Genomic DNA, 24,041 nt, shown 5'->3' on the forward strand with positions numbered 1-24,041 from the left:
ACTACGTTATATTTTCATTACTTTCAAGCACTTTCATTTTTTGGTGTTACATTCTTTTAAGAGACAAAAGGAAGCAGATCCCTGCACTGTAGAGCTTACAATCTTGTTGAAATACAATGTAATTCTGAATGACTTTCTAGTAAATATAAGTAAAACCTGCTTTCAGTGGTTTAAAGGTTATTTGTAGAAGTAATTGCAATTGAAAGCAGTGTCTTTTCTTTCCCTTTCTGGACCCATGGCTCTAATTCAGTAGCAGAAGCCATCTCCCCTCCAGACTAGATTCTAGTTCCAACAATACTTGCATGTTTCAAAGGCCTGTTTATCAGCTGGCTATTCAAAAAACGATTGGCCTTGTTCTTAAGCATAGGTGTTTTTACATGCACCAAAGGGGAACACATGAATTAGCAGCTTTCATTCTGTACCATTTGGCCTACACCAATGGGAGTGTTTTAGTGGGGTTCCATCAGTACATTCCCCATGGTGATTTCATCAGGTTTTCCCCATCTGTGTGGTCACTGTAGTGGACTGAGTTGGGTGCTGGTAGTACTGGGTTAAGGCCATGAGTCCTCTGCACTCAACCCATTATCAATATATTTAAGACAGCGACATTTTGTGCATCCTGCTACTGAAAAATGCCTTACCCTTTAAACAAAACAGGGATTGTTTGTCCATATATTGCAATATATTTAAGCTGGCCAACTACGTCAAGGTTGGAAGCATTACCATCTCCAAGGAGCTGATCTCACAGACGGAAAAAATGTAGTTGGTACTGATCCCTGTACTAAATATTAGGGATGCACTGAATGCACTATTTTGGATTCAGCCAAACCCCCGAATCCTTCGCGAAAGAGACGGCCGAAAACTTTTTTCATTCACTGCCCCTAATTTGCATTCAGATTCGGTTCGGCCGGGCAGAAGGATTAGGTGAAAAAGCCAGAATCCCAAACCAAATCCTGGATTCAGTGCATCCCTACTAAATATAGTAGGACATATTTAGCAAGCACTAGAGCAGTTCTTGGGCAGTGCTCCGATTCCATTCAACTATCTTGTACACAAGAATGACAAATACTTGGCAGTAGGACTGTTCCATAGTCTACTTGATAAATGTGTCCCATGTTTCACTGCAAGAAAAAGAGCAGCTACTAAATACCATCAATTACAGGGGCATTGCCAGCATGAGTTAGCAAGTAGACGTACCTTTCACTGCTCTCGCTATTATCCTAAGGAAATCCTGATTAAAGTGCCTTGTTGGACTACAAATAGAGCTGAGTGGTGGAGTTAGACCTTGGGGACTAAAACCTCAAGACATACGAAAAAGTTCAGTGACTAAAACCTTAGTGCCTCCAAAAGATGGGAGTACAGAGAAACATCGCGACTCCAAGATGGCGCCAAATCCATTAAAGAGCATCCGCACCCATCCGGCAAGCGAGTAGTACTACCAAAGCTGCAATGAGCGCTTCTGCCGCTAAAAAATGAGAGGTTTTTGCACATGAACCAACAATACCTGCTACAGATACATCTCTGGAGGTGAGTGATAGTGCCCCAGCCAGTCCATCCTCGGTGATTTCACCGCAAACTCCGTCTACAGGCCCTGAAGTTGAGCCGTCATGGACTTTGTCTTTTTTCAACCCAATTTAACTATGTAACTATGTAACTATATAACTATCTTTGGAGATTGTGCATATCATGAAGCAAGACCACGAGGCGCTGGTAGACAAAATGGATGGGTTAAAATCAGATTTTGCATTTGTTAAGCAAGACCTCTCTAAATTGCGTGCCCGCACCACTGAAGCAGAATGCAGAATCAGTGAGCTAGAAGACACATGCTCCCCACTGCAAAAGACCATGTATCTGTATAGCCTGACCTTTCCAGCACTTGACGGTTCATTGGTTCCTTTCTGTAACTGTCTGGCTAATTAACTGGCGCCTTCATGTTCCCCAGCACTGTTCATTTCATAGAGGCAGCATGTAATATAAGGTAAGCACAGAACATTTCATTATTTACAGGGAAACTAACATGAAAATATCTTTCCTATATTAAATGATCTCCTTATATAGGAATGAATAGCAGCAAGTCTCCTTTTGGGGAGATTATGTCTCCCTAAATCTTCATTATTTACAACCTATGCCTTTAAATTACAGTACGTTTGGAAGTTGGCAAGGTAGGATATTAGGGAACAGTGAATCTTTTCACCTGATAAAGAGTTGCAAGTGCCAAAAATGTACTCTACACCGTGTTTTGTTTTGTTTTGCTGAAAAAAAATTGTGGAAAAATGCAAAAAAAAACACCCCCACTAATGCCAGTATTGGAATTTTGCAATGTATTTTGCTTTGCCAGTTTCTGTGCCAACTAAAATACATCCAGCTGTAATAATACCTGGGGGGATGCCCTTTGCCTCCTCTCCTACACGCAGCTTTCTTCTTGCGACACTTTTGGGTTGGACGCGCCTGCAAGATTCTAGTCTGGTTTCTTTGTTCTTGACCCTTGCCTGTCCCTTTACCGACCGTAGCCTATTACTGACTATTTTTCTTTTTCCTGATTTTGTACTACCTGGCCGGTAAAAACGATGGTTGATCCCAATGTTATTAATAGGGAAAAAAAAGATAAATATAAAGGAAGGCCAGTATTTTTTTTCCAGAAAAGGTGGCAACCCTGAAAAAAACAATTTCACATACAGGTACGGACTGGCAATCTGTGAGTTCTGGCAAATGCCAGAGGGGCTACTGTAAGTTGCCATAGACAGTCGCAATATATTGGGCTGGTGGGGGGACTGGTTGGGCATCTGTGTACTTGAAATACCAGGGCCTATTTGACTTCCACTTGCACGCTTCTGTTACCGCTGTATAGCGCTGTTCAAAGCATTATCGGAGTCTGGCAGGTTAGTATCAAATAATTGGCTTTATCGAGTGCTTTAAATTTGACTTCCAGTCCAGACCTGTTCACATAACCTTGTTTCTTTTGGTCCCACTCCCAAACTGCATTTTCCAGATTTTACATTTCCCCAGTTTTTACATTATATTTTTTTCATTTCTCCACCTTCGCCGAAGCCAGTCTACCCTGGGTTCTGCCCAAGCTTCCCCCAGGGCGTGTCATGGCCTGTGAGTCCAGCCAAAGGGACTAGGACCCCATCCAGGGTGCTCAAACCAAACACGAAAAGGGTGTTGGAGAGAGCGGTGCAATGCCATTGATTGCCTTGTTAGGGCTCCGGCTGGCGGCCGGCAAAAAGAAAGAAGAGGAAAGGAGTAGTGGAGAGAAGATTTCCCCCCCCCCAAGCCAAGCAGCAGGGGATATGGGAAGCAAAGCAAGATTAAGCAAGCACGTGTATAATGCAAGACCCAAAATATGGTGGATCAAGCACTTCTCCATAAAGGATCACTGTGCATCGCTTTGGTCAAGCTTCCACTTCATCGGCCTATTCCAGCGGATCAAGCGGATCGGACTACACATGATCTTAGTGGCCCAAAGACCAAGTGTTTCCACTTCCTCACATAGGATCATAAGAAGGTAATACACTTGATCTTAGCCAAAAGGCAGAGAAGACAGATGGGCCAATGCTTTCCTGTTTTTCTCCCCCAGATCATAGGCTTTTTGTGCACTATACAAAAGCCTCCTGCAGGTTAGTGTAGATTGCATTAGGGCTAGATCCCTTCGTTGCGGCCAGCAGAGCATCTTGGGTGTGCTCATCTACATGCATACATTTTTAATCAAACTTAGTATGGCAAATAGGCATCTTTGCGTGTGACTTTTAATGCACCGCACACATTTAGAAGTTTTAAAACATATACTAAATACAAAAGCAAGCCTGCACTTTATTTAAGAACACTCAATATTTTCTTTTCATCCATTACTATTTTCTATTTCATTACTTTTTAGAGTTTTATTTTCTTACTACAACCACAGAAAGGCTTTGGTATCCCTCTTCCACATTCGGGCCTTAGAACTAAACAACACTTCAAAGTTAGCCCTTTTCACCTTATACTCAGAGTCATCAGTAACAGATCACAGAAAGAAGCCACCCGTTGTTCCCTTTACCCTTTGGGCATCTATTAAAGGAGACATATAGTAGGTAATAATGAATACTATATGCTGCTGGTTTTACTTTTGTCTGTAAATTAATATTGTCTTCACTAATGATGTGTGGGCCGGGTTTACCTGCGGGTCGGGTGGGTTCGGGCCGACTCCTGCACAAAATCGGGTCACTGGCGGGTCTGGGTTGAGCTCTTCTCCTGCTCTCCCCGCCCGCGACCTAGAACTTCCAGCGCCAAAAAAAATAGACATGCGTTTTATTGTTTATTTTGTGACATCACTGTGGGGCGGGCGTGGGTCTATAAATAGATTGGCAGCAGCGGACCGGGTGCGGATTGGGAGGGGGCGGGTCGAGAAATTGTCGACCTGCTCATCACTAGTCTTCACATAGATGTTCTCTGCTCCCTGACCATGTTTCAAATGGTCCATGCCAGAAGCACAGTAGAAGGGGAGTGGGGGGGGGGCAGCCAATCACAGCCCTGCAGTCATACAAGAAAAGACAGGCTTCAGTTCCCTATCAGGTCATCCTAACTGCTGATTGGTTGCTATCCTACAGTTCAGCACTGCCAGAGTATTCAGCAAACAGGAAGTGGAAGAGAGTGAAAGGATTATTAGGGTTTTTGCAGAAATATTCAATAAATCAACCAGAAACACTTTTTTTAAAGCACAATTGTTCTATATTTAAAAGAGTAAAATGCACTGGTACATTCTTGTTTTTCCATACAAAATGTCTCCTTTAATGTGCTATACCTGTAACCATCAGGAGACTACTCTCTAGCCTGAGGGAACCACTGTGGGGAGCTCCTGGGGTACTAACCCTTTACCGACTCCTTGTTGGGGGATCAGATTATTCTGTTAACATAGTTTATAACAAACCGGATTTCTGCAAACGATTCCTTCTAACCCAATCTCCTGACATCCATCTGGCCAAAGGGGAAGTGAAAAATACTCATTATTCTTATAGAACTCCTTGGGCCCTCCCACTTCAGTGTGTCTGACCATGGATCTCCCTCCTCCTGTGGTGCAACACAAGCATAACACAATAAATAGTCATCCTTCACACTCACATCCTAGACAACACTAAATCACACATAATGCCGGCGATCCTAAAACAAAGAACATTTTTAAATTTTGACAGATACAACATAAAAATGAAATTAACCAAAAAAAAAAATTGACAGTGAACTTCGTATTTGCCTTTGGGGTACTCCAAACAAAAACACTGCTGCTCTTTAATTGAATTTGTTTGTCTGTAGAGAATTTATATTATAGACAAATCCACCAATGGCAAAAAAAAGCAGAGATTATGTTGCAAATTGTTTAGATTGCTTTCCATAGGAAACATGACAAATACTTAAAGCAAATGCAACGTGATGGACAGATGAACATCCCTTTATCGTTGCACAGGGCAAGACAAAGTTCCATTAGTGTTTCTCGAATGCTTTAGTCAGAAGCTCATTAAGACGACCAATCATCGGCCGGGGATCTTCGTTAAGCCCAGCTGCTATCATTGCATTTTCATATATCTGCAAAGAATTTCAAGGAGTTACTACTTGACGTGCAAGATATTGGTAAGTCTCAAGATAGATGAAACCATATGGTTGGCCTTTAAAATCCTTAAGTTTAAATCTTTTGAGTCGCTTTTTAAATAGATGGTTGCGGCTTTGAGAGCATGGATGATGCATTGACGCAAATTATGCAAGAAGGTTTAAGACCAGTAAAGATGCTAAATGTAGTCATTGAATTTACATATATGTTGAAGTGGGAGTTACAGTATTTCTCACCTTGGCATTCCCTACAATAAATAGGTTTTTATGCAATAGCTCAGCTGTTTTACTAATATGTATGAATAAAATGAATATGCAAAGGAATGTTGTTCTGCACAACAGGTGTTCCGGTATAACAGACTGTCTATGTAAGGGAAAATAAATGGAAGCCAAGTATTCACTGGATATGGTATTCACTGGGCTTTGGCTTTTCATTGTAGAGGCAGCAAGGCTCAAGGCTCACCCCATGAATGTACAGTTGTTTTACCTGATCCAGAAGTAACTTGGCCAGCTCCTGGTCACCATCCTTTAGCTGCCATAACTTCTTAATAAGAGCGTGTCTAGAAGAAAAACAAACACCCAGAACCATCACTTGTCAGTCTGATAAGGTTAAGAAAATGAACAAACAGCAAAAAGGCAAGAAAACAGTTCACTTTACTAAACTCACCCGGTGTTGATTTCCAGTGTGGGCTGTAAAATCTGTGCTCGTTCCTCACTGGTCTTGGCAAGCTGTTGTGTGCGCAGGAAGTGCCGAGCTGCTCCCATCTCCAACACGGTGATCATAGCTGGGTGAGTATCCAATCGGGGTGTGACCTGCAGGGCAGAAAGCAGTTCGGACTTCTGAAAACCCCTCTAATGAGAAGTGAGCACTTCCCAGGAATGATAGCTAGTGTCTTAATAGTTCTGCCATCTGTAGGATCGGGTTTAACCATTCTGATAGGTGCATCGCCTGCAGTACAACTTTCTTTCTGTTTTAATCATCCCATAAGCTTGTAACAAAATAGCACCTACAAGCTACAGTTTCTGCAGACAAAGCGGACGTTTACAACTTGAGAAAGAAGGGTCTGCAAATTGCAATTTGTTTATGAAAGCCCGGATTCCCTAAGAACATTTCTTGCTCTTAATGATATCAATACCTAAATAGGAATGCAAAATATTTTGTTTTCCTATTGACAGTATATGTGTTACAGAGAGGGGCTGGTGGTACCCATCAAGGGACTTGCTCTGCCCAAGAGCTTTAGAAACTTCTTGGAATGACAATTCTACTAGAACTCATAGTTATAGTATGGAAGATGAAGATTTGTTTGGATGCCCCAGGGACTTAAATCACCAACTTCTTTCCCTTTGCTGGTGCCCCTCATCAGAAATAATTGCATCAGTCCGGGGTGCTGTGCCACCCTGTTACCTGTATTTCCAAAGGATTCCTTAAACTACATTAGACTTGGTCATGCACAGTATAGTAGAATTAGAAAAGCGGGCCGATGCACTGTATTTCCCCAATGAGGGGCTCCAGCCTGGGTAAAACAAAGTTAGCCATTTCATTCCCTGGGGTAGGGGGTTGCGTGCCTAGCAACAGAGAGGTGGATGAGATAGAAAAACAACTCTACAATAAAGTCATTCTGTAATGATAGTTCATTCTTCTTCCAAGTAGGGATGCACCAAATCCACTATTTTGGATGCGGCTGAACCCCTGAATCCTTCACGAAAGATTCAGATGAATACCGAACCCTAATTTGCATATGCAATTAGGATTCGGTTTGGCCGGGCAGAAAAGGTCCGAATCCCGAACTGAATCCTGGATTTGGTGCATCCCTACTTCCAAGTATTAAGACAAACAAACAATACAGGAAGTGACCTGTCCACATGATTTCTGCCTCTTACCTTTACATTGGTTATTCGAGTTGCTAAACCGTTTCTCATCCATGCCATAAGATCCTCAGCCTCTTTCACAGACAGACGCTCTGATGCTGGTGGTGGGATACAGACAAAAGTGTAAGCTGATGAATACAATACTCTTCCCACTCTAACCCTGGGAGTAACAAGATACCTGGTGTACTCTCTTCAAATTTCTCCTCTTTGTAGTGATCCACCACAATGTCGGTCTCCACAGAGATGAGTTTTTTCTTGTCAAACTCTCGCAGATGCAGCATGGTGAGCTCATCAAATTGCTCATAACAGAAAAGAACCTGCAGAGATTGGGATAAAACAGCTAAATAAACATTGGCTTCTTGAGAAAGAAGGGTGACCTGCAGCACAGCTCAGCAAGAGAATATTAAAGAGAACCAAACGGTCTCTGGTGTTGCACCTCTGTTTGCTTCTTTTTCATAGCCTCATAGTAAGGGCTGTGCTCTGCAAGGTGGCGGTTGGGTGCACACAAGTAGTAGATATTTCTCGTTCCTGGCTGCATGCGGCTGGCGTATTCGGTCAAACTGGTTTGCTGGCCTTCGGGAAGTGATGAAGACTCAAAGCGAAGCAATTTTGCAATATCCTCCTAAAATAGTAGTCAATAAAGAAGTGACGTTATACACAGGCATATCATCATATAAAAAGGGTCTTTAATAACATGAATTTTATAAATACACGCACAGACAGAGTAACGCTCCTTGGGGCGCAGCAGGTACAAAATACTGTACTTTTAACCTGATGTAAGACCAACCTTCAAGCAGACATTGTGTAATGATGACCCACCACATTAAAAGATCTGATAGGGTCAGTATGGGAATTCCTGTTGTTAGTCATGGTTCTGCCACCCCAACCATCCTTATCCAAAACAAACAGTCTATTTCTCTATGTTTTAGACAGGCATGTCCAAACTCTGGCCCACGGGCCAATTGCGGGCTGTTTTCAATTTCAGCCTTAAACAAGGATTCGCCCATTCAAGGGAAGGCCCAGATAAAAATTGTCACCCAACTGGCCAGCGCGAGCAGAGATGAGTATAGCCGTCTATCTTCTTGTCGTGCCAGCTGCGCTCAGTAATGCAATCGCACGTTAGAGCGTGACGTCACTGGATTAGGCGCTAGTTCTCGCCGGAGGCTGCCACGGGGCTGTCATCCAGTTTTGCTGCAGGACTTGTCTCCTAACAGGATTACTCCTCCCACCATGACAGACTGCTGGCAGTTTACTACTTTGGGTGGTTGGTCTCAACATTTGAAGAGCCCAGAATGTACAACATGCCCACACTATTTACAATGGTGCAAAGCTTGACTGAACGTTTCGGCGCCAGATGCATCTCTGGTGATGAAAACGTATCTTTATTTTAAGTTTGTGTTATGTCACCTATTTGCTTTTATCAGCCCATTGCCTCCTATGAATAAATATGTCAAGACCAACTTGGAGTGATTTCATTCTAGAGAAAGTATCCGAATATAATGCCATCTCGCCTACTCCCTCTAGAACGAACTGCATTGGCCCCTTTGCTGCCATCTCATGATGGATATCCATGGTCAGTCGTGTCATTTCAACGCTAGTGGGTAAAGAACACCTGAAGGGGACCCATCCCACTGGGAACTTGGAAAGCCTTGAATAGCTTCCTATAGGGGAGCTTGGGACAGTCCTAGATATATTAACATGTGGCCAAATGCTTCCAAGTCACAAAACAACTCAATAATGGTTCAAAGAATGTCACGCTGAATGGTCAGCCCCTACACATTTTCACCTCACCAAATCTGGTCCTCATTGCAAAAAGTTTGGACACCTGTGTACCCAACATCTAAGCCAAGATTTGTAGCCTGAAAACTGGTTCTCAATAAGTTATGCATCTCCTTTATGCAGAAATCACTGTATAGTGCGTGCACCCATTAGTTGGGTCCCAACCCAGAGAATCACAACACTGTGTGGTGCCCCACCTTGACTTCTTGCTCTGCTGTGGTCACTATTCCTTCTCGCATAAAAAGCCCGTAGTCCTCAAAGAATTTGGCGTATTTCTCTGGATCCTTCTTACTCTGATCGATGAAGAATTTAATCAGCCGCTTCTGTAAAACATCACGTAGTTTCCTGGTGGAGAAGGTACAGAATGAGATGAAGAAGTGAAGAAGACTACCTGATCAAATTCTTGCACTGATCTCTCTATCATACGTGAATGCCACTATTAATAGAATCGCTACTGACTGACTGGAAAATCTACAATGGCACATGCAAACGACCAGTTGATAAATGGGATTTTCTCTGCAGATTTCATCCTAAAAAACGAACAACTTTGCATTCTTAAATTTGAATCCGTTAAAGGTCTGTCAATGTAGAGTAGATCTTTTCCTCCAGCAGTAGAGAAAATGTCACGTCATTAGCCCTAGGTTGAAGTTGTAAAAACCCAGACAGTGCTCCTAACTCAATATAATGTCATGTTGCACCATGTTCCTTAAGACATTCAGGGTTATGTAATAAAACATGCAGCATTTGTACAGGTCTAGTCACCCATAGCAACCAAATCAAACGTTTGCTCTTAAACAGGTGAGCAGTAAATGCCATCTGCTGGCTGGTTGCAGTGGGAAACTTTGTACCTTTTGTTATATTAGCCCCATTGTTTTCCATCATAAAGGCAAAAAGAGTAGAACACCAGGAATAGTTTTTTTTCTCACCGAATTAAAACACTTTCTTGAAGCAGCTCACGGCTCAAATTCAGTGGGATATCTTCACTATCCACAACTCCTGAAAGGCAAGAATGGATAGAGGTAAGGGGAGTAATCAATGTGGTGTTAGGACAGAGCCACCATTTAGCAATGTCATTCAGAGAGCTGGTGTTGGTTTCTTGACAAGTATGGAGATTACTTTGTTTGAGGCCTACTAGGTGGAAGCAGTGTAGCAACTTGTAGTAACTAGTCCAGAAGTCTGTCTAGTAAATGGCTGCTGTAAGATGCCACAGACACTCACTATTTATTATGGCTTTTTGGGCCTCTATGTAACTTGAATGTACACTGCACTAATAATAGATATACCGTGCATAAAGTTTAGTATTATCAATGCTTTATAAAATACTATGAGAAAATACTGTTTCCTGTCTACTGAAAAAAGGCGATAGGGCGACTCACTCTGCAGGATCTGCGCTCCATATCTCTTCCTAACCTGACTTCTGCCAAAATCAGATGTTAAGCGATACAGCTGTACAGAGGATTTTTCAGCCGCTTTGTAATATATCAGTCTTCATGTAGTTTAGGTAATGGGAGCTTATGGGCAGCATTATTTCTGTGTAATTTATGTCTGTAAGTGCTGCCACGAGTGAAGAGCGGCGCTGACTTTATGGGGAGTTCTGCAGTCCTAAGATTTATAGCTTACCTGTGTGGTACCCTTACTGCTCACAGCATATACAGAAATAAATGAGTCTGACGCATAATGAAAAATCCTCCGTACAGCTGTATCGCTTAACTTCCGGATTTAGCAGAAGTAGGGTTAGGAGGAGATGTGGAGCGCAGATCCTGCAGAGTGAGTCGCCCTATCGCCTTGCGCGCTCTGTACTAGAAGAGCTGAGATTTAAGAGAAATTTAGCCAAATTTCATCTCTTTGCATTACCAGGAGCAGCTTTTTGCCAGCCATGGTAACTTACGGGCTACTGCCGCCTGAAGAGAGTTTTTCAACTCGCCTCATTGGTGCAGCACCCCTGAATCTCAGTCCAGAATTGAGAGTAACAAATTTAAAGGCCGTCTTTCATTATTCTAACTGTACTAGACCAGTGCAAGCTCAGTGCTAATTGGCCGATATGGAATATTGATCCAGGGCAAATTTTTGCCTATGTTACGAAGTAGACGTTAATTTACAAATACATAACTGCAACAGTGTAGTTCCCCATAGCAACCAATCAGATCTCTGCTTTCATTTTCAAACTTGCAGTATACTCAAATAACTCAAAACTTGTTGATAAGTCAAATTGCTGATTGCTACTGGTATGTGCACAGGGACAGTTTATTATATTTAATGGTCTCATCATTTTCATCAATTAATAGACCTTGTACGATCGAATGTTTTGTAACTGGCAAGACTTTTATACGTTATATATAACAGAAACTGTATAATACACAGGTAAGCTGTTCCCGAAACCCAAAGGAGTATATTTCTTACTTACCTCTCAGGAAGCGTAGCCATTTGGGTAGAATGTCTGCAGCTTTGGTTTGGATCAGTACCTTGCGGCTGTAAAGAGATACACTGGAGCCCATTTCTCTGCTCACATCAAACATGGAAGGCTTCTGTAAAGGGCAAAAAAACCAACACAAAAAAAACAGTGGTTTATTTGACTTAGGCCTGTCATTTCCAAACGCTGGGGCTGGTCCCATGAGGAGAATACAAAACACTGGAAAGAGGGGCCGAGCCCAAAGGCCAATTAGGGTTCAACTAACACCCAGTCTGTTAAAGGGCCCAGCATCCATTTTTAAGAATACAGTACAACAACAAGTGCATACTAGTCCCACCCACTTACAGTTTAGTTGTTGGCGTTTTTACTTGTGGCTACTCATCTATAAGCCTTTAGCTAGCTCATTCACACCATTACAGAACTACACATCCCAGAATGTGCAGATTACACTCTACAACTGTACTATGACTCTCTGGCTGCAGGTGCAGTACATACACACTCACCATCTCTGGAACATAGAAAATACTGCGGATATTGAGAGGTGCATCAGTCTTGTAGTGAAGCATGTAACGTGGCTTGTCATACGCCTGAGCGATGAACCTGTAGAACTCTTCATGCTGCCATTCCCCGATCTCCTTGGGATCCATCATCCAGAGAGCCTGATAACCACAAAGGAAAGCAAGGTAAAATATTAACTATGCTATGCTTGTTGTGTGAAAATTAGGTGTGCCAAGTTGTCCCTGGCACTGCTCCTACCTGCAGGGTGTTGATCCGCTTGCCATTCAGGTACAGGGGAAAACTGACAAAATTGCTGTACTTGGTTATCACTTCTGTGGGTTGGCAAGAGGGAGAAAGATTATGCTAACATAACTGCATGCTCAACAAATCTTTCTATTATGAGACTAGTCGAACTATATAAATATAGCGGTACATATAGTATAGTATATTCCAGCCGCTCACCTTTTACTCTGTCCTCACTGGCAAATTCTTTACAGTCATCCTTGAGATGGATCACAACCTTTGTCCCTGGGCGCACACCATTGGCCTCTACCAACTCAAAGACACCAGAGCTGCAAAGGAAAGAGGGGGCTTAGCATTTAACATCCCTGTGATGATCTGTAGCCCTTACACCAGTGACATAGATTCTGCATTATCTGACAGTGTTCAATAACAGACCAATAGCGAACAGAACACAATAAGTTGGGCAGAGGAGTCTGATGGGTGCTGGGTCTGGCTTTTAGAGCCAAATCCAGATTCTATGTGTATATGTTGTTGCTCTCACTTACCCATCTGAACTCCAGCAGTATCCAGTGCTCCCTGCCTCTGATGACTGTGAGTAAACAACCACTTTGTCTGCCACCATAAAGGCCGAGTAGAAGCCCACACCAAACTGACCAATGATCTTATTAGAGCTGTCTGCCTGGTTCTGTAAAGCTTCCAGAAAGGCCTGCAGGACAAACGGTGAAAATGAGCTTTAGAGTAGGCCTATAATATATGGAACATGAGGATAAAAGGGAAGAGCGGGCTCCCTTACTTCTCACAGCCCTCCTATTAGGTTATAGTTTTATTAGAAAAATGATGAACAAGGAAAACAGACTGACAGCAATAGGTGTTGTCATAGAACATACAGAGATGCAAATTGGATTCCCCATAGCAGGGACAACTTGCCTTGGTGTTTTTACAGCCTGTACAGATACCGTAACTCTATGCCATGACAGGTATTACCCAGTACTAAGCATAATTGTACAACAAGTACCTATTACATTCAATACATTTAATAATATCTGCTAGGTTTTCTTGCAACCAAGGGCTCACCCACTTATCTTAGGAAAAAAAAAAAAAAGAGGCATTCTTTATAAATGTCTATAAACTGGCTAGTCTGTTGCCCCTGAGCAACACATCAGAAAGGTATTCACATAAAAAATAACATACCATAGTGCCCAATAAAAAGAGGGTACTACTCATTGGAGCTTATGGACACATCACACAGTAGGACAGTGTTTTACCTTGGATCCGGAGCGTGCTATAGTGCCCAAGTTGGAGAGAAGTTCATCCTTTGTCATGCCAACCCCTGTATCCTAAAGGGAAAGGGTTAAAGTTACAGTCAAGCATGGCTGGATTTAAAATTCACTTTCTAATTTAAACACGCTAGTAAACATCACTCGTGTTAATGGAAGACTGGTCACAGAGCATGCTGGTCCAAGCCAGTGGGAATAAAGAGACTTGATAAGTGAAGGTACACTCTATATTACTTGCAATCTCCCTGTTCACCTGGATTGTGAGTGTTCCTTTGTCGCCGTCAGTCTGTAGGTGGATTTCCATGTCAGAAAGGGCGGTACCTTGTGCCAGGTGCTGGTGTCGAAGCTTCTCTAAAGCATCACTGCCATTTGAGATCAGCTCTCTGATGAAGACCTGAGGTCGCCAAAGCAAGGGAGTCAGTATAAAATACACAACAGGCAAACCAATACTAACTTATGTTACCTAATAAAAGGTGACAATTCCTGTGAGTGCTACTAACAATATGTCCTTCAATAGGCAAGGACCTACCTCTTTCTCAGAGTACAGTGAACGGGCAACAATGTCCAGAAGCTTCTTGGTCTCAGCTTGGAACTCATGTTTGGAGGCAGCACCTAGAAAACACTTAACATCATAAAACAGCCTGGCTTGAGGTTCAGGGGTCCAGCATTTATAGATTTGGGCAGTATGCAAATGTAGGGGCCTGTAATATGCTTTTAGCAAAGAACCAGTGGACACTCACCTTGCACATTCTCTGTATCAGAGATGATTGTATGCAGAACCTCCTCCTCCTTGGTCTCGGTGGCCTGGGTGGTGTAGCTTCTCCCAGATGCAGCACATAATGCAGACGGCCTTGTTCTGGAGCGAGTCACAGGATGCCAGGTGCCAGATGGACCTCTGGAGATGCACACTGAGAAAACAGGGAATTGCAGCACTATTATTATTTGTATTTCAACTGGGCATGACAAAACAACTGTAAAGCTAAACGCTGCAGAATAAGACTTGAAGCAATGATAAAAAGGAGCAGATCTTTCCTGATTTGGCCACCACAGAGGTTGGTGAGAATAGTAACCAATGAAGACCCCTCAAAAAAGAATCAGTAGGTCGTTGCAATCCCAGGCCCAGACTGGCAATCTGTGGGTTCTGGCAAATTCTGCTGTAAAATGACAGAGACAGTTGTTATTTACTGGGCTGGTGTGGGGCTCAGAGACCTCTGTTCACTTGAAATACCAGGGCCTATTTAGAATCTCAGTCCGAACTTGTCCAGTCCCAATATTGAGATGGCAAGTTGTTCTTCCATACACTGAGCAGTAAGAGGAGTCGGCAGCCAATGTTCGCCTGGATAACTTTACTTTTAGGGTTGTATTGCCCAATGTATTTGATTGACATACAGCACCAAAACAGGAAGATTTTTGTAGATAAAAATGCCTTTATTAGAACATTTGGCAGGACCTGGATAAGCGACGTTTCAGGCTACACAGAGCCTTTTTTCAAGCTTGTATTGCCCAATACCTAAATTACCCTTTAATAGGGGTTAACTATTCTTTATGCATATAGCCAATATCTATATTCATGAAGAAATGGTATATACGCTGCTCAGGACAGCAAAGGGCACCCTGTGAGCATACTACTGCTTTATAGTTCTGCCCCAACAGGCCAGATTAAAAATGATTTCATTCCTACAGTATATTTTTTTTCTCTACATTTTCCCAGGAAAGCCACTAGTGATGGACACATACAACGTGTGGGCCAGACAGGTTGTAGTTGAAAACTTAACCACAGACACAAAGGAAATGAGGTGAAATTGGGAATTCAGAAAATCCTGCTGGGATGCAAAAGACATTACCAAGGAATATAAATACCCTGTGTATATAGAGATTTAATTTCATTGCACTGCAGTAATGACATAGTATGAGCTGCTTTATTCCAGTTAACAATGGGGGGATGAGGATCTGGGTCTTTTTTCAAATATATCGGAGACCTGGCTCAGATAGAGACACAGAAGCACATAATTAGGCCAACCTTAGAATTATTTTAAATATTCTTATTTGAGTGTGCTGCTGCCAGTGACCATAGGGCTCAGCAATTCATCAGATAAGGCTAAACGCTCCCATAATCCCTCCTTGAAATGAACCCTTAGCAGCAAAGAACCTTTCTGAAAATCCTGCACAATTTTCTATTGCATTCATTCTAGTGCTCTGAGGCGCCGAACGCAGGAAAAATGCAGCATGTTGCGTCTCAACCTGCGTTCGGCGCCTACATGCGCCTGTGTGAGTACAGCCCCATTTGAAATAATTAAATGCGTCTATTCCTGCGCTCCCCTGCGGCTGAACGCCGAAAAACGGAACGCAGGGGAGCGCAGGTAAAAACGCTCATGTGTAAGAGCCCTTACTGCACCACAAGCCTAATCAAACAAATGATTTATGATTTCAAAGTTGGCCACAGGGGGTCACCATCTTGTAACTTTGTTAAATATCTTTGCAAGACCAAGACTGTGCACATGCTCAGTGTGGTCTGGGCTGCTTAGGGATCGTCATAAATTATCAAAACAGCACAAGTCAAATAAAATCTGCCAGAAGCCGATACAGCAAGACTGATTAATAATCAGAATATACAGACTGCACTGGGTCCTGTGTTGTCATGTAATCTGATGTGGATTTTATAGTTTTTGTATTGTTTAATACAAACTTTCTCCAACTCTGCAGAACCAGTAACTGCAGCAAAATAATCCTCCAAATAGAATCCCAGTTTATCTGTTTAAATCTGGCTCCATGATCTTTGTCCCGGCAGCTGGAGTTGGAAACAGTAAAGGGGATGTAAAGGCAAAAATAAAATCCAATACAAATCTCTACACAGTCGCCGACTGCTCTACAGGGAAACAAACAAAGCTGCTTGAGTTCTGCATGTCTGGGAAGTAAGGCGGGGGCTCCCCCTGCTGTTCATGAGTATGATTGTTTCCCTGCAGAGCAGTTAGGGACTGTCTGACAATTCCAATCAGCAGCGGTAAATGAAGGGAGAATTTCACTGCATACAGTCAGGTTTATTATAAAAACGGTAGACATTTTTTATTAAAGTATATTGGGGATAGATTTCTTTTTCATTATAGAAAGTAAAAATGGGATTTTATTTTTTTTGCCTTTACATGCCCTTCAAATACCCTACTAGATTACAGATTTGTGTCACTCAATTTTTTGTCTTATCTGTAAACAAATAAAAGTATGTCAAAATAACAGAACATAGATTTATAAATGGTTAACGCACTCATACTCGCTTTAATCACGGGTCAGGCGGGGTCAGGCTGGCCAACAGACACAGTGTCAGACACAGTGTCAGGGCACATTACTTTGGGTTAGTGCTGTGGGGGAGGGGTCAGCACAGGACAAGAACATGCAAAACAATAAATTCCTTCCTTTCTTTTAATAGTAACTACCTGACAAATGTCTGATGGTTTCTCCCATTGTAATCATGCAAGCATTGTTTCATATCGTATCTAAATCTAATACACAGTTAAATCTAAAACGTAATGTCATTTGGTTGCTATGGATGAACTGACCCGAGAAACCAGGCATGCTTGTCTGTCATACTGAATACGTCCAGGACAGAAAAACAAGCAAAAGAAACAAATAGAAATGAGGTCAGAGAGAGGCAGACTCCTGCCTGCATAGACAGCCTGTGATAAAGTCTCCCTGTAGACACGAAACGCGTAAGGCTTATTGTTTTGAATGGAAAATAAACATGTTAATCTTTAAAACTTTAAAACTCTGTCTTCTCAACAAAAATACATGGTGCTGTATGTGCCGGCCTGCAATGTATTTTTCATGTAGAGAGAGAAAGAACTGACCTGCAAATAACCATTTATACATTTTCTTTCAAATAAATGAAAGCATTTTTGCATTTTAAAGGAAAACTATACCCACGAACAACGTAGGTCTCTATAAAAAATATATCACATAAAACAGCTCACATGTAAAACTCTGCTTCATGTAAATAAACCATTTTCATAATAATATACTATTTTAGTAGTATGTGCCATTGGGTAATCCTAAATAGAAAATTGCCATTTTTAAAAATAAGGGCCGCCCACTGGGATCGTACGATTCACTGTACTCACAAACATACCAACAAACCATACATGTTAGGTCACATGAGCCAATTAACAGACAGAGTTGTGTCTTTTGCTTCCACACTTCTTCCTGTTACAGTTAGAGCTGCAGTATTTCTGGTCAGGTGATCTCCGAGGCAGCACACAGACCATCACGAAATGGTGGCTCAAGGCAAGAGATGTAAAAGGGCAATATTTACTTAAATATATATATTCCAGTTTGATAAGATTCTTTAATATGCCACTTAATTTGATGTAAACAAATGTTTGTTTTGGGGGTAAAGTTTTCCTTTAAAAGCAGCTACCACATTATTCTAGTTTCTTACTACGGATAATTTAAACAGATGTCTCTGAATATCAAGGTCGCTATTACTTTTAATGTAAACTGTACACCTGCCCTAGAGGTTTTCCTTAAAGAGACAGTGACCACAAAACAAAAAAATCCTTTGCACCTGCTGTGAAAAATCTGTCCCTAGAGCCCAGCATAGCTGCTGCCACTGATACAAAGGATCTTATTTATAGGCATTCAAAATCTTCATGTATATGAAGATTTTTAAAGTGCAACCAATGGCCTTTCAAGGATTAAAGGGGCGGTTCACCTTTAAGTAAATTTTTAGTATGTTCTAGAATGGCCACTTCAAAGCAACTTTTCAATTGGTCTTCATTATTTATTTATTTTTACATTTTTTTTTAATAATTTGCCTTCTTCTTCTGACTCTTTCCAGCTTTCAAATGGGGGTCACTGACCCCATCTAAACAACAAATGCTCCAAAGGCTAGAAATGTATTGTTATTGGTACTTTTTGTTACTCATCTTTCTATACAAGTCTCTATTCATATTCCAGTCTCTTATTCAAATAGATGCAGGGTTGTTAAGTGTAATTTGAACCCTAGCGACCAGATTGCTGAAATTGCAAACTTGAGAGCTGCTGAAAAAAAAGTGAAATAACTGAAAAACCACAAATACTAAAAAATGAAAAGCAGTTTCAAATTGTCTCAGAATATCACTCTCTACATCACACTAAAAGTTAACTTAAAGATGAACATCCCCTTTAACTGTTAATTACAGCATTTTGGGCAGCCCATTGGAATAACTACTGTATATACCTGAATTATATTACAGGTATGGGATCCGTTATCTGGAAACCCGTTATTCAGAAAGCTCCAAATTATGGGAAGGCCATCTCTCATAGACTCCATTATAAGCAAACAATTCTAATTTTAAAAATGATTTCCTTTTTCTCTGTAATAAAAACAGTACCTTATACTGGATCTAAACGAAGATATAATTAATCCTTATTGTAGAGAAAACATTCATATTGGGTATATTTAATGTACAAATAATTTTTAAATCGATTTAAGGTATGAAGATCCCAATTATGGAAAGAGCTCTTATCCAGAAGACCCCTGTTGCCAAGAATTCTGGATATCAGGTCCCATACCTGGATCAGATAACCTGGTTATTGAAGGGCAAGTAAAATGGGGGGGGGGGGGCAGATTAGCACAAACCAGGAAAGTCACGACTGCAGCTGTTGTTTGCAGTTCTGAGCATCTGACTGATGGCTGGAAGGCTGCTCATGTCAGACTTTGTACTTACAATTACAGACCTCCCAACATTTTGTAAAAAGAAAAAGAGACAAAAAGATTTGCTGCACGAGAGCGATGAAAAAGTTTTAACCACAACCGTTTTGTAGCCACACCCCCTAATTACCAGGTTCGTTTTACAAAATTCGTCAGGTTATGAAAGTTTGAACACATTTCTGTGTTTTTACAGTTTTGCTAATGAAGGTGAATTGCCCTTTAAGCTGCAAGTCACAGTTTCCCCAAGAGACCTGCTTATCTTAAATTGTTACAATTATTTCTTTGCTTATTTTAAATTGTTACAATTGTTTCTTTGCTTATCTTAAATGGTTACAATTGTTTATTTGCTTATTTTAAATTGTTACAATTGTTTCTTTGCTTATTTTAAATTGTTACAATTGTTTCTTTGCATATTTTAAATTGTTACAAATATATCAAAGTGCACCTGCCACATATTCTGGGCTCTCTGCTAAAAGCCCATTAAGCTTAAGAAACGTTGTATCTTTTTCTGGCTGTTCAGTGCAGGAGATCAATGAGACAGTTGGAACATTTCAGTAACAATCCAGGACTGTGGGTTGAGCTGTCAAAATCGTGACTGTCCTGAGAAAAATGAGACAGTTCTATCCTATCAGTTCCAACCTGTCTGTGCTACAGCCCCGCTGCCTCTGTGATGTGATAATCACATGTGCCTTACAAATAAAATGACAGTTAGCTGCTTCTATATGCTGTTGTCACGTGGATTATTCACTGTACAAATTGGGCTACTTTTAAGGGCACAGAAACTGCTGCTATTTCAGGAGATTAATTGGCCAGCGACAAATTGCTTCTTCTTTGGCCGACTTATCTCCCCGAACTGCCTTCCCGCCTGCTAGAATATAAATCGCCGGCGGAATGGCACTCGGATCGATTCGTTTTCCTAAGTCGCCCGAAATTGCCTCATTTGGAAACTTCGGGCGACTTTGAAAAGCCGTAGTGATCCGAGTGCCATCCCGCTAGTGATGTGCGTGTTGGGTTTTTGCAGACCCGCACCCATCCTGCAACCCGACCTCCCACCACCCGTGCCTGACTTCCGGCTCTCTTTTATAGACTGATGATGTCACAAATGGGCCCGGCGAGAGGCGTGTGGCTATAAAAACTCAACCTGGAAGTCGAAAGCCGGCATTCGGAAAAGAGCGTGCAAGGTTGGCCCGGGTCCTGCGGTTAACGGGTCAGCCAGCACATCACTACATCCCACCGGCGATTAACATTCTAGTTGGCGGGAAGGCAGTTCGGGAAGATTAGTCTCCTGAAGAAGAATCGATTTGTCCCTGGGCGACTAATCTTCCAAAACAGCAGCGTGTTTCTGCCCTTAAACAGCATTTGGCTAGTTTTTTTGATAGTCTTTGGTTGGTTTAGAAATGTAAATGACAACCCTGGCGGAGTGTTAGTGCCCTTGCAGCCACAGCTTAAAGCAGGACATTTCCAGAGATCTCACTGATGTAGCAGTTTATTGGGGACCAGGGGTCCTGCGCATGTACAGTAAGGAGAACTAGATCCTTCAGCTACAACAGTCCCTGGTTATGGTATGAGGATTAAGGTCACGTTCTGACAGCGAGAATAGCGCCTACAAAGTGTCATCTAACCCCAGGGACCTTGGTGAACTACAAACCCAGTCACTGTCCAACAGCAGTTCTGCCTGACACACTCCTGCAAGGAAAACACTCACCGCTCACGCTCCTCCCCTGTTTGGGCGTCAAGGGAAGGCAGCGGGCTCTTAACGCCCGACTCAGAACGCCTCTCACTAGAGCTCCGGTTGCCATGCTTCTCTCTTGCGCTGCTGCCGGCTGAGTGACGTCAAAACTGTGCGCCGGGGACAGTAACGTGACCGGATGTGTCCTACCTGAGTTTGTTTTGACCCCAAATAGAACGTACCAATGTCACAGAGTTTTCTGTTTCTTTGGAACAGCCTGTGGGCCTTATATAAGGAAAGGGATATCGTTTAATTCCATCCTTGTGTAACAATAGACACGACCCCAAAGCATACCTCCCAACTGTCCCTTTTTCGGAGGGACAGTCCCTCTTTTGACAGCTCAACCCGCAGTCCCTCATGTGTACTGGAAAGTCCCTCTTTTCTCTGCACTGAACAGCCAGAAAAAGAAACAAAGTTTCTAACTTAATTGGCTTTTAGCAGAGAGCCCAGAACAGCCACAGGTGCAAATAAGATACTTTGTAACAATTTTGAGGCACAAAAACACAGTTTAGATAAGGAGAAATATTTTCAAACTTTCATAACCTGCCAAATTTTGTAAAACAAACATGGTAATTAGGGGGTGTGGCCACAGAAAGGGGTGTGGTCAAAAAATTGCTGCGCTACATGCGGAAAAAAAATTTTTGTCCCTCTTTTTACTTCCAAAATGTTGGGAGGTATGCCCCAAAGCAGCAATAAAAGTGGTTCTGTCACAGAAACAATATGGACGTTGTTGCTTTGCTTAGTTTTAATCCACCACAAGAAAGGGGATGTTCGTCATTAAATTAACTTTTTAGCGTGAGACAATTTGCAATTGGTTTTTATGTGTGGTTTTTGAGTTATTTAGGTTTTTATTCAGCAGTCTAGTTGTTAGGGTCCAAATTCCCCTAGCAACCGTGCATTGGTTTGAATAAGAGACTGGAACATGAGCAGGAGGAGGGTCTGAATTAGGGTTGCCACCTGCCTGGTATTTTACTCGCCTGGCCGGTAAAAGTTAAGCTTCATCCCAATGTTAATAGGGGAAATGCATGAAAATATAGAAAGGCCAGTATTGTTTTTCAAGAAAGGGTGGCAACCCTGGTCTGAATAGAAAGGAGTAATAAAAAGGAGCAATAACAATAAATGTGTAGCCTTAGAGAGCATTTTTTTAGATGGGGTCAGTGACCCCCCCCCCTTTTTGAAAGCTGTAAAAATTCTAGGGATACGCTGAATCCAGGATTCGGCCGAATCCTTCTGCCCGGCAGAACCGAATCCGCGTGTGCAAATTAGGGGCGGGAAGGGAAATCACCTGACTTTTTGTCACAAAACAAAACAGTTTTGCCCTTCCCACCCCTATATGGGCGAATCTTCCGCAAAGGATTCGGGGGTTTTGGCCGAATCCAAAATAGTGGCTTGGGTGCATCCCTATAAGATGCAGAAGTAGGCAAATAATTAAAAAAATATAGAAAAAAATAAACGATCAATTGAGTAGTCGTTTAGTATTAGCCATTTTAGAATATACTAAAAGTTAAAAACTTAAAGGTGAACCACCCCTTTAAAATCTATACAGCTCTTGACATCAGAATTAGGTGGACCAGTTTGCAAATCGTATCCCCCAAACTGGCCATACTTTCAAAGGTCCGGTCATTTGGCCATGTTGCAAAATAGCAGAACCAAATATTGGTATTATCTGATTGGCCCTCAGATCACAACAACTGGAAAGCAGGCCATCGGGGTGAGCGCTTCACTTACGCGCCAACACAGTCGTCAACCCAATGGGACTCAATCACCTTTTTAACGCCCAATATGTTCAGCTAGATTTTGGTTGGCCAGGCCCTTAGGAGGGACTCATAGAACGGCAGATAAGGTGTGGACACCTTATGGGGTCTTGGTTGGTTGATGAGATTTTTAAACATGACAGATATAGTATCTGATTGATTACCAAATTGGAGAAATATAACTTACACCGTAATACTTCCAAGTTGGAGAACTATAACTCACACCAATTTTGCTCTACATAATTGTTGTTGTAAGACTTGGGGAATCACTCAATACAACCTCGGAGATCTGGAAAATTCCTATTACTGTGATTTTAAGTGATTTATATTGTTATATGTTGGGTTCCTGGCCGGCCAGGTTTATAATGGAAATCTTTATAGCAAAATAAAATTTTTATACATTCGGATTAATTTGGTCTCGAAATACACCTTTGATCAAGTTATTACTGTTTTGTTATCCTCAAAAGGACCTTGGGGTTCTTTGACTACAAAGTTCTGGACCTTCAAAATGATTAAAAACATATCCAATATTAAATCAATTTTAATTCTAAGTTGTTTATACAAGAACATTTGAAAAAGTCCCTATAAAAGACACATTATTTCATCCAATGTTATGACAGGGTGTCATTAAATCGCTTATAAGTCTCATCTCCTCCTTATCTCCAAGAGAGTGAGTGGCAGACCTTTCCTCCTGCCTACCTACCCTTGGGTGCTGTGCCCACTGCACCCTGTTCCCTCCCACATTCATGAGGAAGCAAGGAAAACTAATGGCTACTTCCTGTTCAGAGCCCCAAAGTACAGAACAGGTGAGAACATCACACTATTGTCATGGGCCTCCGAAGATTAGTTCTAGTCCAATCTGCACCTTTACAATTTGTGAGACAAGACACCAGCCGTTGCTACCATTAACCCACCAAAAGCAATGCACCCAATCAGGCTGATTAGCATAGTTATGTATAGGAGTGTTTTGCACACTGGTGATTTAAAATTTGACCTGTAGTAGGGTTTCAGTATGGGCACTGAAATATGCACATTCTTTCTGTAAGCAAGCTTGGCCAATCCTTGATCAAGTGCCCCACTCCTCTCTTGAAGCGCATGAAACAGATAATGGCAGTCAAGGAAATTATGAACTGCAAATCCCAAACACTGGCAAAGACCAATAACCAGGAAAGTTTCTGTTGTTGTGAACACTTACCTCACGGACTGAGTCGGAGTTCATGTTTTTCAC

At 41.9% G+C, this 24,041-nt stretch overlaps 1 protein-coding gene across 1 annotated transcript; it reads right to left on the reverse strand.

The window, feature by feature from the left end:
• Positions 1-3,786: 3,786 nt before the first annotated feature.
• trap1.S (TNF receptor-associated protein 1 S homeolog) lies at positions 3,787-21,247 on the reverse strand. The gene is made up of 18 exons (XM_018239248.2): positions 21,036-21,247; positions 14,391-14,558; positions 14,180-14,262; positions 13,904-14,044; positions 13,639-13,710; positions 12,919-13,079; positions 12,593-12,702; positions 12,389-12,462; positions 12,136-12,291; positions 11,627-11,747; positions 10,149-10,218; positions 9,420-9,567; positions 7,880-8,065; positions 7,622-7,760; positions 7,456-7,541; positions 6,242-6,387; positions 6,062-6,134; positions 3,787-5,553 (listed from the first exon to the last, which is right to left on the reverse strand). Exons 1-18 carry the CDS (start codon positions 21,127-21,129, stop codon positions 5,452-5,454), a joined length of 2,130 nt encoding a protein of 709 aa, XP_018094737.1. The 5' UTR covers positions 21,130-21,247; the 3' UTR covers positions 3,787-5,451.
• Between the last annotated feature and the right edge of the window lie 2,794 nt (positions 21,248-24,041).

The sequence above is a fragment of the Xenopus laevis genome, chromosome 9_10S (genome assembly GCF_017654675.1).
Source record: "Xenopus laevis strain J_2021 chromosome 9_10S, Xenopus_laevis_v10.1, whole genome shotgun sequence".
In the NCBI taxonomy this organism is placed as follows: domain Eukaryota; kingdom Metazoa; phylum Chordata; class Amphibia; order Anura; family Pipidae; genus Xenopus; species Xenopus laevis.